This window comes from Accipiter gentilis, chromosome 1 (genome assembly GCF_929443795.1).
Source record: "Accipiter gentilis chromosome 1, bAccGen1.1, whole genome shotgun sequence".
In the NCBI taxonomy this organism is placed as follows: domain Eukaryota; kingdom Metazoa; phylum Chordata; class Aves; order Accipitriformes; family Accipitridae; genus Astur; species Astur gentilis.
In genome coordinates this window covers 46,868,624-46,887,414 of record NC_064880.1, presented here as the reverse complement: position 1 = coordinate 46,887,414, position 18,791 = coordinate 46,868,624, and the positions used below count along the sequence as shown (strand labels likewise).

General features: G+C 37.8%; 1 protein-coding gene across 7 annotated transcripts in view; it reads left to right on the top strand.

Annotated features, from left to right (window-relative positions):
- Nucleotides 1-18,791, top strand: part of NCKAP5 (NCK associated protein 5) — a 394,263-nt gene that overhangs the window by 293,301 nt on the left and 82,171 nt on the right. For all 7 annotated transcript variants that reach the window (XM_049805372.1, XM_049805332.1, XM_049805352.1 and 4 more), the window contains 2 exons: nucleotides 5,156-5,194; nucleotides 11,313-11,432. In XM_049805372.1, the coding sequence (XP_049661329.1) occupies nucleotides 5,156-5,194; nucleotides 11,313-11,432 (159 nt within the window). The remainder of the gene's footprint in view (nucleotides 1-5,155; nucleotides 5,195-11,312; nucleotides 11,433-18,791) is intronic.

Sequence of the window (18,791 nt, the reverse complement as noted above, 5' to 3'; positions counted from 1 at the left end):
GAGCTGGAGTAAAAGACTTGCAGATGCACTTTCGCACTAGGTTATTCTCTGCCTGCTCTGTGGCACTGGGGTACCAGCAGAGCCTTGGTCTGCATTGGCCTGAGTCACTGCATTCAGTGCACACTTGCATGATATTTGGATATCTTGGTGGTAAGGATGAAATTACCATATAATTACTTACTTTAGTTTAAATTACAGAGCTTAACGTAAAATTACTTTCTGATTGTCTAGGACAAAATCTGCCTACATAATTAATTTTGGAAATGAGTAAAGCTCCACAACTATCCATTCTAGCAAAACACTCCATACAGATTATAAGGACAGAAGTTATGGGGGTTTTGCGTTTGCAGTAAGATGATGGATTTCTGATCCAGGGTTGTGTTTTTTACACGCTGCTGCAGTTTGAAGAGCGAATAATTATATCAAACTATGCTCTGAACTCTATTATCTTCAACATTACATTGGCTGTTTTCAGTTCTTCCATATTATCACAGCTGCATCCATCTTCTCTCACTGTGTCAACTTTTCCAGGAGACAGTGCTCCTCATCACCTGTGGTTTTGTGCTTCCCTGCTTTATTTTTTTTTGCTTATCTGTTTCCTTTTTTTGTCTTCTATTTTGTGTGCAGTGACTTCTCTTGTCCTTCCCTATGGCTTGGTATCACTTTTTTTTCTTCTTTTTCCCCTTTCCGCCCCACAATGCTTGGCAGTGGCTCTGTAGCCAGTGTTGTTTTAGCTGACACAAACTTGGACCTAATCCTTTTTGATCACTGAGGTGAAGAAGTTGTTGCCAGTGACTCAGGCAATAAAACCATGTTTAATAATTGCAAGTTCTGCAGGAGTCCCAGATTAGCACCCACCTGAGCACGCTCCCTTGGTGGAGCTTCACAAGAGATCACACATTCTCACCCTACTTCATTTCAGTAACGTTAAAGAGAATAGGAGATGAGACGTAAATGTAATTAATGAATAACCTAATCAATGATTGTGAGAACCTTTATTTCCAACCAGAGTCTTCTGAGGATGTGTTGTATGTGACAAAGTCCTTTCCAAACAGGGATTCTTACTGGAGATCTTAAGAAAATAAAATGCTTTCCAGTAATATTTTTATGGGAAAAAAACGTCTTCAACTTGAAAATTTTTTTCCTTTAAGATTTTAAGTCTGATGCTTCCTCTGTTCATAACTCACCTTACACCAACCCCACTTCTTGAAGGTGAAAATCTCTTCAGACCTTCCCTAGTTTGGGCTGCAGGACTTCTTCAGCAGTTTTTAGGAGCAGATGTATCCTCTACAGCTATGTATCTGTCTGTGCTGCAGCTCCATTTTGCCCCAGGGAGACCTGATGGGTTTAAAGGGAAGAACACAGATGTTCCTGAGAACACAAGGCCGTGATCACACCCAAACCCGAGAGAGCTAAGCCTGCCGCCAAAAAATTTGAGTGCCTACTACAACCATGATTTTAATTTTGCTCTGCAGTCCAATTAGTTATGAGTGTACTGAACTTCTCCTGGCCTGATACACAAGGAGAGCTTACCTCCAAAACTAATACCTAGCCATTCTGGCTATTTACATGTTTGGGATGCTTGCAAGGCCCTTGAGGTAATGAAGGTTGGGAACATTGTTTGATAACTCTTGGGAGAATGCTGCCATCTTCCACTCATCATTGAGCATCCTCAAATTGCAGCTTCTCTCCCCTGGGCACAGGCAAACTCTGCTCAGGGCACTCAAGCATCATTTAATCTGGCCACCCTGCCAATAGTGTCCCTGCTTGGTCCCTCGGGCCTCTACAGCAATGTGATAAGGACACTTGCTATGCACAGTGTGCTTTCTGCTGAGGTGTCGGTGGCCATTAAGCTGCATATGAAGGAAGTAAAAATAACCACCATGATTTTTCTGTCTGTGATGTGTGACAAGAAGATACCAGAGCTGAGTTTTTAAAGTTATGCCTGCCATTATTTTCTCTTGTTTTTCTTTTTTTATATCAATTGTTTTACATAGTTCTTGTCATTCATATAATGTCCCACATTTAATATTGTATGAATGCTTGCACCTGTGACTTAAAAATGCATGCTCTGTAATCATTTTCATGGTAGCATTCAATGAAAGTCAAATGCTCATGGAGATGAAATCTGAAAAGATTATGGGTCAAGCTGAAGTGAGTCCTTTATGAATTCTAATAAATATTCACTGATTTTTAAAGTAATTGTTCATCTCTGAAGTGTACATATAAACAACTTTAGGACAGTATTTGGAAGAAGGTGTCATTGAAATGTTCCAGTACTTGATAAATAAGAAAAGAACTCATTTAATTTCAGAAATACTCCATAAACATATATTTCTATCTCTGAGAAATTTAATGCAAAAAACAGGATTGTTGTCTTGTGCCTTTGGGGTTTAAGGTTAACATACTTAATCCTAGTTTCCTATCCTAGAATTCAGCTGTCAGTTTATTGGTAAGTGGTAATGTCATGTTTATTCACATCACTGTGCCAGCTGAGATTTCTGTCAAGCTTTACCACAGTTACATGCAGGAAATTATGCAGCTTAGGGTAGGTGATATTTTTGCTGATGTGTTAAGAATTAGCTAATCAAAAATACAAAGTTATCTTAAAAAGTCATTCCATTTTTAAGATTTGAATAAAATATAAGACCTTTTATTTTAGTACACTTGAAATCTCTTTGTGCGTGTGAAACCATATGTTAAAGGCTGCTGTGTAAAATCTCCATACTTGTAAAAGGTATAATAGATGTTACACGGGGGGTCTCTTTTCTTTGATTCATTCTTTTATACCTTTTCTATTAAGACTACTTTATAACATGCATATGTAAACATAATTGTGTAAGGAAAAAGTGAAGCTGGATCTTTTATCTCTTTTATTGCAATCCATAAAAGGAAACCTCATCTAAAGATCTTAGCAGAGATTAAGTTCAAAGGAAAGGCAGGCAGTGTAAAGGCAAGCAGTGTCATCTCCTACATAACAGCAAACTAAGGAACTGGCCATCTCTATTCTATTCCTTGTTTCACCTTGATTAATTGCATGAATCATAGTTCAAGTCGTTTTACAGCCTGCTTTTTACTGGGATTGAGACGCAGTTCTGCCTCATATCAGTGGGAATTTCATATATTCTGCACCTCAGAAGTCAGTCCCTCCGTCTTCAATGATCTCGGTTTCCGAAGTTTTTGGTAGTTGTGACTGTCAGGTTTGTAGTGCTGGCTGTGTTGTTCATTCATTTCTGTGGTGTCTCTTGATACCTGTAAGTAAAACTGAAGTAGATCTGCTAGTTTAGCAGTTTATTTCCATCTGGACCCTAGTGCTGTTGTAGGAGTGGAATGGCAACCTCATTTGAAATGCAAAAGTTTGGATACGATTCCACTTATTAATTTTAGTAACTGCAGAACATTTCACTGAAGGCTTCCCACCTCTGTTCCTGCTGAAAACCAAGAACACAGACCTGAAAATCTTGGAATGGTAATAGCAACACAGTTTGCCAAGTTGCTAGATACTAGAATAAAATAACCTCATTTTGTAAATCTCACTTATTGAGGTCTGTGGCAGCTATGGATCACTGGCAGGTACTTTCATTTAGATACCTAACTTCATACACTCAAAGCTAGAAAATTTGTCACATATGCATCGGCAAGTTCATGTTTTTTCCCATTTGGAAAGTTATGCCATTTACACTCCTCTGTGCAATATATAAAGCTATATGAGTAATTTTGTAGGCTACTCTGTTGTGAGTGACTAGTACACACTTCAAAGAACCTTTTAGTTCTTCCTTGGTAAAGTAACTCCATGTCAGAAAGTAAAGAAATAATGTATTCGATATGGTTTGTTCAATTTTCAGGTAGAGCAAACAGACGTTAAAAGTACATGCCAGAAGGAACACTGTCAGATGTAGATCCTTAAAGCCTATAGGGCAAGGCACATGGTTTTTCAAAACTGTAACGTATTTACTTCTGTTGCTTATTACTGTTCTAATATTAGTCTGTGTGTTCTGTTAAATCATGTATAGAGCTATTTTATGGGACCATTGTTCCACGGGCTGCCTTAAGTTAGGAACCAGTTTGGAGAAAAAAATTGATACTAGGCAATTTTATGAGAGTATGAATCAAATGTAACTTTTGGATCTAACAGAACTGATTTTTTTACAGACATGAATTAGCTTCAACTCTTTCCTCACAACTCAGTTCACATCAATGGTGTGGGGACTTTTCTTTAATTTGCCAAGAGTAAGAATCAATGCAGATTTGGTGATATCTGCATATGCTTTACTGTAATTTCTGAAAGCAAAAACCAAACCAGAAATCATAACTACTGTCTCTTTGCACAGAGTGAGATCTGTAGTTGCTCTAAGTGCAAGAGCAAAAATATAGGCAAACACATTGTGTGATAACATATGCATATATAGTTTTAAATTACATTAGAAATGTAACATACAAGTTAGACATCATCAACAGAAAATCTTATCTCAGTCCCTCTTTCTGTCCCTCCTTCCCCTTCCCTGCCCCTGTGCCTGCTGGTAAATAGAAATTGGAAAGGATGTATAAAATAAATAACTTCAAAAATTCCCTGTTGAATGTATAGTTCTACTAATCAATGGTGTGTAATCTCATTCAAGTCAGGTATGCTATGTTGGTGTGCTTTCCAACCACATTCTGATGACAGTAGGTACTTTAATTTTCTGTGGCACTTTATGGTTTCTGCTTGTCATGATGGATGTACCATTTTGTCAATATTAAATCAAGAAACAATTAAACTTCATGAAAACATTCAGGACTCCATCCTTGGCTGGTAAAAATGAGCTCTAGTGAAGGCAGTCAATCCATGCTGATGCACACCACCTGCTTATAGAACTGTGAAAGTTTAATCTAGTCCAAAGAAGAGATGACAGAAGTTAACCAAATGTCCATCATGTCATACTGCAATTGATACAATACACATTTGTTTATAATGAGGACTAGCACAGAAGTAGTTAAACGTGCATTTCATGTATTCTTACTGGTATTACCTGATGAAAATACTAGTAAATGATGAAAATACTAGAATTGGTGGTGGTTGTAGATGGAAAGTGGAGTGTAAAACCACAAAAGAAGGTATTGTTATGCATAAACATACATGATAACATACTTAAACCGTTTTATTTATTTATTTCAGGTAGCTAATCAGGTTGTTCAGGCTCTACTTACTCAAAAGGTAAGTTGTGGTTTGGGTATTGTGGTATAACTTAAAGCTTGCAGATATTCATTGTTCATTTGAGAGATATGTATTCTTATACACTATACGTTTTTTAAATTACGTTCATGCATTTAATTACCAAGGCTGCCACATGTCAGGCCCAAAGTCAGTTTTTCTGTAATCCAAGTGAATAAAAATCTGTGAGACTATACATCTTGAAGGCTTGATCATATAGAACCCATATCCAATTTGTGTTGTTTACTTATTGTGAGACAATAGCATCTGAAAATCCTTCCTCCAGATGGTGTTTGTTCCATTCCTTATCCATACAAGTTATGTCACTCCCACAGTCCATTCCTGTGGAATGTAAAACAGATAAAATACAGTGCATGTCAATAGCTGGCATGCTTACTCACATTCAGTGGACGGAAAGACTTCCTGGTGCGGGCCTGTGCTTCCCAGAGTAAAAGAGAAGGCTCCATGTGTAGAATGGGGATTCAGCTACTCTTCTTGTGGGCTGGGGACCAGCAATAGAGAACATGTCTTTTGTCTTAAAAAATCTTTTGATGTCCTCCTGCTCCATTCTCCTGGGTAAGCAAGGGAAGTACTGCGCAGGCAAAATTCTTGTAGGGTGATTACAAACCTGGCAGAATGAAAAGATTCACTATAGCTTCTGTAAAGGTCTCTTCTGGATCAAGTCGTGTCTGAAGTTTCAGTTCACACTCCAAATGGCTGGATATGAAGTATGGTTGTTTCAGATAGAACCTAGTGGGAGGAGTAAAATTAAAAATTAGCTTGCTAAAATGAAGAGGTGATCTGGAAAAAAAATAAGATGAAATTAAACAGAGAGCAAAGCAAGGTAATACATACAAGCAGAAATAATCAGCTGCCCAGAGAGGGTAGGCAATAACTGGTAGGACAATTCTACAAAAAAGTGGTCTTTGAGTTGAACATGATTCCATGATGTCATTTTGCTGAGGGGGGGGGACAAAAAAAATGCAAAGGTCTATAATAACAAGCTATGAATCCTTCAATATTCATGAAATGATCCTTTGTGAGATCTAGACCACTTGATGAATGGGGCATTATTAAAATGCTTTGGATCATTTAGCTTTAAAAAGACAAGTCTGAAAGAGACATAAATACAATCTTTAGCGCAGATAGTGTGAAGAAGAATATAAACTGTTTTGTCTACACTGAATGACAGGACAAGGAATAATGTTCTTAAAATGCAGCAAGAAACACCAAGTTAAGATAACCAAAAACCTCTGCCACACGCCCAAAAGCTTTCTAGATGCAATATAACAAAGATTTTGGGGACTGGCTCCAAAGCCTCCGTTATGGACATCATTCAGAACAGCAGAACATCCTTCAGAATGCCCCCTGCAAAAGAAGCGAGCAGGGACCAAGGGTGACAGCAGGGCAGGCAGGATGCTGAACACCAAGTGTCAGGGTCAAGCCTGAGGCAGTGATCAGGGTCAGCCTCGGTCCTGTGTTCGCTGGGCAAGTCCATGGGGAGGAGGGAGGTCCAAGCGAAGCCAAGCCAGGGGGTCAGGATGCAGCTCAGGAACAAGGAGGCAGGAGCCTGGGTGCAGGCGTAGCTGCAAGGTGGCTGCTGTGCAGCTCAGATGTGAACGAGATGACCTTGAACTCTGCCAACTAAACTAAAAGTGTGGAGTGTTCACTGACAGCAGGATAGACCAACATCTGCATCCCTAACCGTCTGCACCGAAGTGAATGGTAAATAGGTGCAGAAGGTTGCATTTGGCCATCTGCACATCGGGGAGAAAGCTGGATACCCTTCTCAGCTCCTTACTGGGCAGATTTTTAGTGAATCAATTTTATGACATTCTGGATAAATTAACAGATGTGCAGGGAGATGTTCTGACCCCATTAAGTCTGCTCTTGGGTATCCTTCCCTGAAGACAGAGATGTCCAGGTGACCCGTAGGTGGGCGATGAAAGACTCTGGAGGCTGTGGTTGATAACACATTCCTGTGGCCCAAGCTAGCATCAGGAATCCAGAAGTAATAACATTCCCTAAATCTGTTCACCCAACAGCTGTGGTCACAAACCAGCCATGCAGCTGTTACCACAGGTTAGGGTTGACAGTATCACTGTGCAGTCCCGTGGTTTTTTGATGCACAGCAAAGCCTTTTACTCTAGAAGACGGGTATTGCCTTACAGCAATGGGAAGTATTGTAGCTTGGAGGTGATTTGCGCAAACCACAACATATGGGGAAGCTTGCACTGTTGCTGTCTGTGCTGTATTACTCTTCCTGTACTCTGTATACACATATGCTGTATGGTCTGTGTATCATCAGAAGACTGCAGTCTGCAGAGCTATTGCTGTAACACCCTTTAGAAACATAAGTTCAGCTATTTTTTAAAAAACCCCAAATCTGCATTTCAATAAAGCTTAAATGGAAATGGAGGCACTTTCTCATATTAATATACACAAATACCTCATCCACATTTTGTAATATAAAACCATATGTGATTAAATATTTACCAAAGGGTTAATCTCAACATATTAATCACTAGTTTGGGAATTTTATGGTTGTTTCCCAAATGAAGAGAGGAGCTTCCTGAGTCCCTTTCCAAAGGCGTCAGACATTTTGATGACTACATACTTTCTCAGTAATGAATCCTCCCAAACCCATAGGAACCAAGGAGTTCATATGGATACAATAAAAACAGACTTGAATACATTTAATTATGTGATTTACTTAGTATTGATGGGATTTAACAGCTGCTTACCTATTACTGAGTAATAACAGCTAATTTAATATCCATAGAAAGAGGAAAGAGGGTACTCTTCTAAATGCTAATGAATATTAACTGTTACAGTACTCCTGACACCATTCATACAAGTCCTTTTATAAGAAAAGGCAGGAACACAATAGCATACAATAAAGAGGAAATTGGACTACTCACACCAGTCCCACATAGGTAGATATTGGAATCCAAATAGTAACTAGTAAACAGATAAATCTACCGTCGTACAGCTAAGCAGTAAGACAGAGCCAGTCATGCCACAGTGAGATAACACACCTCTGGGGCATAGTGAGACATGAAAAAAAGCTGAGAGCTTTCAGAAAATGAGACGAGTGATTTTGTACAGTAACGCACACTGCGTAGGCTTTGCTGTGAATTTGAAATTGTCCCTCAAGGACTAATTTTTGTTTAAATTAAGTACATGCTGTAATGTAACGAATAAAGCACTGTGTACTCGCCAGTATGTGGAAAGACTGTGATTCCACTGAGAGATTCTGGTGACACAAATTGAGTGAGCAAAGCTTGAGTGATTTATCAATGTCACTGAAACCTTGAAATGGAATTACAGTCTTAAATGTGCACTTTTCAAGTATATAATTTGTTACAATACATACAGAATTTCTCTAATATGAGAGGCTTTTTCTACTGTGACTATGGAGAAACTATATTAAATTGAGATTTGTGCTGAATTAGCCACACAGCAAATTTTCACAATTCTATGTACCAAAATTATATGGATTTTCTACCATTTGCTAATAAAAAATTTTACCTGTGTGAAATTTAAGAAAAACAACAAAATTATTTGAGACAAACCTGTATGCTCTGATACTTACTGGAAGCATCCATTCTTTCTCCTTCCACCCAAAGACTTCTCATATCACATGAGATGATGGAGTGCTGGGAACTGGATTTTTTTTTTCTTTTTTTTTTTTTTCCATGTAAGACCTGGATCAGCAGTTTGAAATTTGAGTTATACCATTTAATGAAATTATTTTGTGATCTGTGTATCTGCTCTTTACATATTACCCTCTTCCATAGAAGTGTATTCAGGAGAGTACTTTTTTACTCTGGGTTCTGTATGAAAGTTATTTCTTCTTCATTTTCATCAATGAAATAAAAAAGAAGTGAATTAAGTGTTAAAACAGAAGAAGCATCTTCAGAGGAAGAGCAACCTACCTCTGGAACCTCTAATGAGGGCACTGAATCCTATTTTGGAGAAGAGTGAGTCCCATACTGAAGAGAAAAAGTAAGAATAGAGAGATACTTGGATAATACTATAGTGAGACCATAGGAATACCTTAGATATTTGGGAGATTACCATCTTAATAGCTGGTCATTTTGCTCACAGGGGAGGAATTACACGCTTCAGACATTTGGTAGTTGTGTTAATTGGTAATTTTAGGACTTTAACTTTCTAAACTCAGGCTTTATTTTACCAGAATACTGCTACCTTTATGTGCCTCATTTCTCCTCTGGGTTATGTGTGGCATTACCATTGGCACAGTTTATAGCATCTGGGTGGGTAATCTCCTATCTTATATTTCACTTTTTACAGAAAGTCTGAAATTTGAAGCATAAATCTTACGGTTTTGAAACTGTAAGATAGGAAGGTTTTGAGTAGAGGCATTGCTAAGATTTAGATTTTTTCTACATAGTTAGTTTCTGTGAATCATTTTTCCCTTTCAGTGCACTTAGTAGTGTTGAAATATTAAACACTGTTGTAACAGCTAAGGCTCTGTTTTAAATTCTCTGCTTGTTTGTGAAAGGCAGATAATGATGGGTCTTGATGCTTGCAGTTTCCTAATAGAGATTGGCTTCTGCAAGACCAGAGGTAAGATGTCTCACTGACAGAAATCAAAGCTTTAGGGCTTTACAAAACATCAAACTCAAGATTTTTTGCGGGTCATATTGGAAGGCTCTAGCAATTTTACATGAACAGCCACTTGACAGCCATCTAAAACAAATACTAAGAAACTATCAAGGGAAAATAACTGCATTCATCCAGTAGTATCATAAATCTGATACATACTATATGCATAAGAAGATGTTTACAATTTTCTGAAAGTCTCAAGATGAGCTTATTTTATTGTGTGTTCACCTCTTATAACCTCAGTGCTGGTTACAGCGGAGACTAGAGCAACTGTAGGCAAGAATTTAAGCTACATCTGACTACAGTTTCCTCCTCTGAGTTGTTTTCTCATAAAGCCAGGTCATCATGTTGACAGGACAACATATGGGGATCCAGAGGCCTGTTTCTTCACCTTCATGTGGTGGAAAGTAGCATCAGCTAGGCAATACCACAGGGCAGCAACTGTCCTAAATTTAAATTAATACGGGAAAGTATTTTGGAGATTTAATTTTTTTTTAAATAAAGCTAGATATGGCTGCAGCTTATTATTTTTATATGTAATCTTTATTAGAAGACTGATTTATGAAGCTCTCACACCTCAAAATGGGTAACTGCACAAATTATGCTGAAAGGCTGAGCGTTAGATTCTGCTGTCTCTCCAAAATCCTCTTTCTGATGAAATCCTGTATTCCTTCAAGTGGCCAGGAAAAGCAGGTCTTGCACTGAAGATAGATACATACATACATACATACATATTTTCTGTATCTGAAAGCCATTAATGGCTTGTTCATGATGAACCCGACTGAGTCTCAACTAAAAGACCTGCGTCTTTCAGGTTCAACGGTAATGTCCTATGCCTTAAGATGCAGAGGTTGTACAATCCACCTCTGCTTCTAATGGCCTATTTTAAGGCTTTTTGGTACCTTATGTTGGAAATTCAGTCAAGATCATATTGCCACATGTGTCTGGCGCACAAACGTCTTCCTGTGGCCTAGCCAGCTCTACAGTGGCAACTTACAATGGGGAAGATACAGACTAGTCACAATGTGCCAGCCAGCAATGCTGACTTGGTTATTCCAGAAAAATCAAGGAGGGGATCAGACTTCAGAAGAGCACCTTGAAGGCACAGTACCACTTTGAACTTCTTCCTGGTTTGGTATAGCTTATGCTTTTTCCTTAGCTTATGCTTATTACAATATTCATATCTTAATTGCTGCTTTTGCTTTGCGTTGGCTGCAAAATGAAACACATTGCTAGCAAAGTCACTTTTTATACTAACAGAAAATTCCAAAAGGATGTGTTGAGTAACTACTGTTTCTCATTACAAGAGTTTTTTAATGCTATTCTGTGATGATCAAACAACCAGAGAAAATGAAGTACCGCATTTTTCTGATTTGTACTATTTTGAAAGTTGTATATGTATTTCTTCTTAGTATCTGGCATTACTTAGAGCTTTTTAAGTGCTTCTTTTACCTGCTTTCTAATATTCCTATTTTCCCTTGTGCTGCAGGATCTGAGGGAGGAATGTATAAAGCTGAAAACGAGAGTTTTTGATTTGGAACAACAGAATCGAACATTAAGTGTGCTTTTCCAGCAGAAAGTCAAACCGGCTTCTGACCTCCTTCTTCAGGTAGGAAATAGCCTTTGCAGAATGAAAGCTGTGAGCTTTATATTTCTTACAATTATAGAATATTTTTCTTCTTTTTAAGGTTATGTCAGTAAGTGGGAAATGACAGTTGGTAATATATTAGAATAATATTCGTTATCTATAATGTGATACCGTTGAAACTGAAAATGTACACCAATGAGCTATGACTACATGTTATGGGCAGATGTGGAGAGAGGAATGCACCTGCACAGTAACTTACTTTTTTAGGTGCTTCTTCACTATGATAAATGGAATGATATGGGTTCATTATGCCTCTGCAGGGGAGAAGCTTGGATTCCTTAACATTCTGCTTGATGGTGAACAGTGTAATTTCCTGTGAGAAGACAGCCCATTTATTTAACTTTTGCCATATGTGTTACAGGGACTTAAGTACATCTTCACAGGCTTAGAGTGATTTTTTTTCCCAATGTTTTATGGGAGGATATAGCTGAGAAACTGATTGACCCATCTCCCACTCCTTTGCCATTCTAGAATAATAAGAGATGTTTCAGTATCCCTTTTCATTTGGCAAAGTCCATTATTGTGGATTAATCCATCGCTTTGTCATCCTTTTGTAGAAGTAGAATTGCTTTGCAGAAGTTCCAACAAATCTGACCATGAGCTAGTACAGTAAATGAGGACTAACTAAAAATTTGCAGGTTTCTAACAATAGGGCAAATCCTGGTTTTAGCAATACATTTTATTTCTTATTAGAGAAAAATTCATTCATTTTGGAGGAGAACTTTGGGTCATGTCAGCTAGGTAAGTGATATTAAATGTTTATCTTATTTAAATCCTCTGATGCTGTGCATCTGTATCTCAGAGTAAAGTTTGGCCCTCCCATGGTTGCTCGACAGCTGAGGGCTGCTAACTCACATCAGCTTGGGCTGTTTATTGAGGAAACATGGTCTGCTCACCAACTGGTGCTTAAAGGCAAGGGAATCCCAAATGGTGAGGGCAAATAGCTAGCCTTATTGTGAAACTCTAAAGCACAGGCAGAGTGGTGCCAGGTCACCATCACAGGGATCTGGATTCTTGCATTATCCTCACGGTCTTGTTCTGTTTCTTGACGTTGTGTTGATTTAGGTATTCCTCGGTCAGGACCTTCTCTCTTCTGATTTCTTCTCCCTTGCCCCCTGCTTTCCTTCCTGTTTGTTCATCCGTCATAGATTCCTGTGTAGGACTGATTTATCTCTATCCGTTCGAAGTTGTTGACACATCCACCACAGCATGGACCGTTATTGCTCACTACTTCTGCTTTTGACAGTCACATCACCTGCTCCTTCTTCCTGGTTTGGTTGGGGTTTTTTGCTTGCTTGCTTGCTTTTTTCTTTTTCCAATGTGTCTGACTCAAGTCTATATTAGGATTGGGTTAGATTGCACAGAAGTCATACATTGCACATTCTCTATTGCAGATATGGCTCTTCTTCCCAATTCCTTGTGTGGCAACAATAAAGCCAGGTTATTCTGGGAATGTTATAGAAGTGTTAGATAGCATCTGAAAAGTAGGATCAATGCTTTGACTTGAGTTCCTTGAAACTGGATTGTGTCACAGCTGTGAAAGAAGTTGTAAGAAATGAACCTGCACCGAGTGGAAGAAAGAACCAAATGATCTAGCAGGCTTTCCTGAGGGATTCAAGCTATTTTACATCATTGTTCCTGCACAGTTTGGCAGGAACTAATGTGTATAGATCCTCCCCCCCCCCCCCCCCTTCACTTGCTTTGTTTTTATTGGCTGAGGAAGAAAGAGAATTAAGACCATTCACAAAGTCCAGGTCTCCCAGACAGCAGCAAAATTTGCTGATATGTCCCTACTCTTGGTATCAAGAGATTTTAACCCCTATGGGGAAAAAAAAAGCAAAGAACAAGTCACAGTGTATATCAGAAAATTAAGAACTTCTGTTAAAACACTTCATATGTAATTTTTTTACAAAAAAAACAACAAAACAGTAAATTTGTGAGTCTCCAGAAGTTTATTTATCCTCTAACTGTACTCCACACTTGAATAAATGGTGTGTAGTCCGTGATCTTGCAGTCTGAGATGTAAAATCTGAAGAAGGGTGTTTCCTTATGGCTGAAATTAAGCAAATACTGTTGTGTGCCTGCATAGAATTGAAGCACAGTTTGGATTATGTCTTCTTGGAAGTGCATACATCCCAGATTTAGAGCAGTAGCTAAATATTTGTTTAAATCTGTCACTCTACGGAAGAGTACTAAATATGTGGTTAAGGACATTCCTGTTAAATCATGACCCTAATCAAAGTGAATGAGCAAATACTGCTAACTGGGGTGGGGATCACATGGTGTTAATTTCACCTTTCCGGTACTGTCTGATACAAAGCAGTTCAATTTTATTTAATGCTGATCTCATCCTAGGAGTATTCACACTCGGTACAACTACAAATTTTGAAAAATGCTGCAGAAGAGGGTGTAAGCTAAAAATAAATAGCATTAGTTACTTTTTCTGCATATCAACTTCTGTGATTTGTTTGTATATTACCATCAAATTGTTCTGTAACTGACATTAGAAGACTCTTGTATTATAAATAGTAAGCTTATTTTTAAACCATAAACATTCTTGACATCTCAGATTTCAACAGAAATATAGATTTCTTTTAAAAAATTGTAAAAAAAATAGAATACATTTTACCATTACTCTAGGTTTTTTATATATTTGATTTTAAGTAAATAATACATGATTCGTGTACCTTCTTAGAAATCAGATTATTCACAATTTTTTCAATGAAAAGACTGATACAAGTGTTTTGAATTTGACTGCAGAGTAATGGTCCATATGCTGTACTGATTGCACTGTTGTTTTTCCTTATGCGTCTCACACAGTTCAAAAGAAAAAGTGATTGCTACCAATTTAAAAAACATTCATGTAGTAGGGTTTTCATGACTACTTCAGGAATCCTTCACTGCAAAAATATTATTAAAAGTATTATACTTCCCTGCATTTACAAAAAGTATAAGTACTTATGAAATCAAAGGGCCTAGTAGTATTTTAAAAGAAATATGTGTGTTTTCTTGAGGCATGTGATTGTGTATATTGCCACATAAGTTCTTTGCTACTAGAAATTTTGGTATGCTTACTGCTTGTAGGAAGTGACACACAGGATATGTCGCTCCCATCATGAAACGTGTAAGTAATGCATTCTCTGATGCAAAATGTAAGGAGGAGAAAGATAACTCAGGCTTTTTTTTGTCACCTCTTTGATATTGTAGTCAATTTTAAGAGCTACCCTGTCTTTCTGGGGATATTCTTTCTAGCTGAAGTGTGTGTTTTTACAGAGCCAGTACGAGGGTAGATAAATAAGGAGGTGGCTGATCACCTTTTTTTTTTTTTTTTTTTTTAATTTTGCATTCAGGCAACCTTGTCTCTGAAGCAGCTTTCTTAAAATGACGAAAATCTCAGAAGTATTTCTGTCTCAGCACCATCTGAGGAAGAGCAATAGTTTTAGTTAAAACCTAGCACAGAAGAGTACCTTCTGCCCAAGCAGCCTTCATTTTCCTCAGTTAACGTGGTTGCTAAAAAGAGATTAAATTCTGCCTGTCATAGCAGGAGGGGTTTGGGAAAGAAAACCAGAAACTCCATTTCAGTAAGCCGCCTTGTATTTCATCTGCAAGTGTGAGAAATAGTTGGGAATAATAGACAGACTAAGATTCCAGATTGAGTCGGGCAAAACTGATTGGAAGTGAAGAGAGAAATCTGTGGAGGTGATATACAGAAGGTTGGTGAAGGGATAAGACAAATCCAAAGAGAGGATACAAGAGCAGGAATAAGAAGCGTTAGATGAAACTTAGCACTTCTGCTTTGCCTATGGACATGTATAGCATCTATGAAATATTTTTAAATGTAAATGTCAATATCCCTATATTTCTGTCTTTGCCTTATTTTTTCTAAACGATGCAGTTTTCTTCAGAGAAACTTTAAGCTACTAAAATCACCAAATTGCAGTGGTTTCCAACTTCTTAGCTATGGTGTCTCACAGACTTATTTTGACTTTATTAGGTATAGACTGCTCAGTCTTGAGACACAGATCTTTTTGCAGATCTTTTTCTTCTAGTTACCCCTCTTTTTCCGCTCATACCTGAAAATATAAATTCATGACATTGAACCTGATTCTGATATTACATATCATCCTTTTACAATGGTGACTTGTGTAAAGTTACTGAGGATAACAGGAGTCAGGGTTGCCTTCTGATAGATATTGCAATAATTTGTTTATATTATGTATCTCTGTTTACATAAATTCAACATGTTTATTAGCTGAATTGTTCCCGTGGATTGTTCCATGGAAAGTCTTGCTTTCACTTTTCACCCAGAAAGTTGCTGCCACAGTTTTTTTATAAAGCATCCAGGCAACCTTCAGTGAAAGGTGTTAAAAAGTGGCAAGTAGCAACATTTATTGAGTTGATTTATTTGATTAAATAAGTAATAAAATTTTCATGGTTGGGGAAGTATAAAATAATATTTCTAATCATATGATTTACAATATCCCTGATCCTAAACTATATTTTCATTGCCATTTTATTTCCATCATAAAAATTCTACTTTATCAACCCCAGAACAAAGCAAGGAGGACTCTCGAAGCATCTATTTTCTCCTTGTGCTTCTCTGGCTAGATTAGTTTCATTTTTAACTCAGGCACCATCCACATTGTTTAATTTTATGTCTAAAATTTTGTCTAAAATGCTACAGCACAGTCTGCTGAATTCTCACAAGGTCAATTTAAATAATAACTACTTTGTTATAACTGCATTGATATTACGTCTTTTAATAACCTGGCAACTATGCCCTGACATATGAGGTGGAGTGTAGCAGTACATACTTAGATGGAAACAGTTGTACAACTTAGCAGGAAGGGCTATATTGCACCAACGACATTATTATATATGGGAAGAAAAAGAGGGCAATTAATTGCCCTTACACCTGACAAAAGGAGATGGAATATCTGGCCTCAGAGTCTGACCTCCGGTTCAGACATCATTAGACATGATGATGTCTGAATGCAGAAGGTTAAAAGTGAAGTTACATTGCTTTACAGCAATCAGATATAAGAAATATTTAAGTATTTCAGAAAATAGGTATTTGAGGGTTTGAAATTAAAGCTAAAGATCATCACACACTGTTAGAATACAGTTTGTCAGCAGTCCAAAGTATATTTAAATAACTGCATCGTTATATGCTGAGCAGCAGTATAATTCCCATCTTACACAAGCCAGCTACTAGTCCTGCCTTGTGCCTCCAGGCTTTTCAAAGCAGGCAGACTTGAGACCAAGATCAGCAAATTGTATTTGAAATTTTGAAATTCCTGCAGTTGATCTGCTTATTTTCTTCCTTCACGTTTGTTCCTTTGTATCCATCAGATTGCCATGGTACTCTAATCTGCAAATCTTCTGAAAAGTTCCATCTCCAGAAGGATCTCTGTCCTTTTCTTCTTGGTAAACATACAAATAGAAATCGGGTGTCGCAGTACCTGTAGTGATACTTACTTACTCAGGAATCAGGACTGGTGGCTTGAAAGATAAATAAATTTTAAGATCTGCTAATTGTTTCAGCAGCAGCGGAAAACTGCTTTAAATGTTATGACAATCTCAAGGGCTGTATCAGCAGACAAAAAGGTAATCACATAAATGTAAAACATGTTTGAGATACATTAAGTTTAAACTAGTACATTAAACTTTATCCAAGAATTACGTTGCTAGTAGAGCACCTAGTAAGAAGTGAGGTGGTGGTTTTTACACCATTTGCAGTTCTCAAAGGATTTCAGGCCATAGCCCTGCTGGAGAGCTTTCTCCAGATCAAGGCTACCAAAGGTGCACAGTAACTGTCATGAAGATCCTGTCCCAAGAAAGAGCATCCAGTCTTGGAGCCGTGAGAAATGATAAGAATGCTTCTGTGTGCCAGGAATCAAGATACTGATCTAGTAAGGAACACTCAAATTTTTTTGAGACTTTCAAGAACAAATTAGAGGAACATTTCTTCATGTGAAGATGCTGATGTCGTCATTTCCAGTCTTGCGTTATCTCAGTAAACTGGTACCTACTTTCTGCTTCTGTCGGGTCCTTACTCACAGATAACATCTGAGAAGACAGAAATACGAAGCTCCGAATCACTGTATTTCATCGCAGCTTAAATCATCAACGTGTAATAATACATTATAAACCACATTTCTTACTTCCCCTGTTTGCAGCTCCAAATATATGCTGAAGAAACATTACAGAAATGAAGTATTCATGAGAGCCTACTGGTTAGATGAATGGGTGACCAAAGTCAGTGATGAGAGGAGGAAAGGAAACATCTCCCTCCGAAGAAACTCCATCTAACCTCCCTAAGCCATACGACTTCTACTTTCGAATGAACAGCAGCAGCATAATACCTGAAAGAATTAGGCTGGATATCTGATATCCAGCCAGCTCTGGAAGGAGACTCCGAGATAAGTAGATGTTTGGGAGAGCACCAAGAAACGTTGGATGTCATCCGCGGCAGTGGCTCTCTACAGGCCATCTCTAGTCACAGGGACTTATGCTTCTCAGTATGTAAATCACAGCCGTGGTGTGTAGACCTCCAGGAAGCCTTGTGAGATCCCTTGAGTGAAGTGGCTGAGGCGGCTTTTCTTGTCCCTCAAGAACACCAGTGTGCAACACAGGGGAAACCCGACATGCTCTTTTCTGACTAGAGAAACTATAAAACTTACATTCTTAAAACATTTGCCAAAATGATTTGCTGGATCTAAATCTAATTCAGGCTGATAAAGGAACATCATAAAAATTTTTGTTATAGACCATGGCATGATGTATGAGAGGAGAGATAAGGCAGTATCCCTTACAACATTTAAAACTAAAGCAAACAAAGCACAGCTAGAGTTCCAGTGAACAGTATTTTATTATGAGAGAGTTAGATCAACTGTCCTGATAGGTCTGCTCCATCTGTAATTTGTGTTCTGGTGATCTCCCTTCCTGTCAGACTGTTGTCCCTTATTTCAGCACCTAAATTCTTAACCAGTTTGCACTCAAACAAAAAGAAAATATTAACTAAAGCTCACTAGGCATGTAGTTCTGATGAGAATAATAATGTTTTTAAGAGAAAATTACTCCCAGCTTGCTAGAATTTCCTATGTCCAAGTACTTTAACTAGCCTTGAGAGGTTCCAAAGAAAAGCACTGAAAGGCTGTCCATATCTACAAAAACATGACATTTTGTGATACAATTTTAAATGCATAATTTTCAGATAGAAAATCTAAAAATGAGCTTTTTCCATTATCCTAATGATAATAAATTCCTACAGCTATACTAAAAACAGTAAATCAAATGAGCAAATAATCTTTAGGAAAG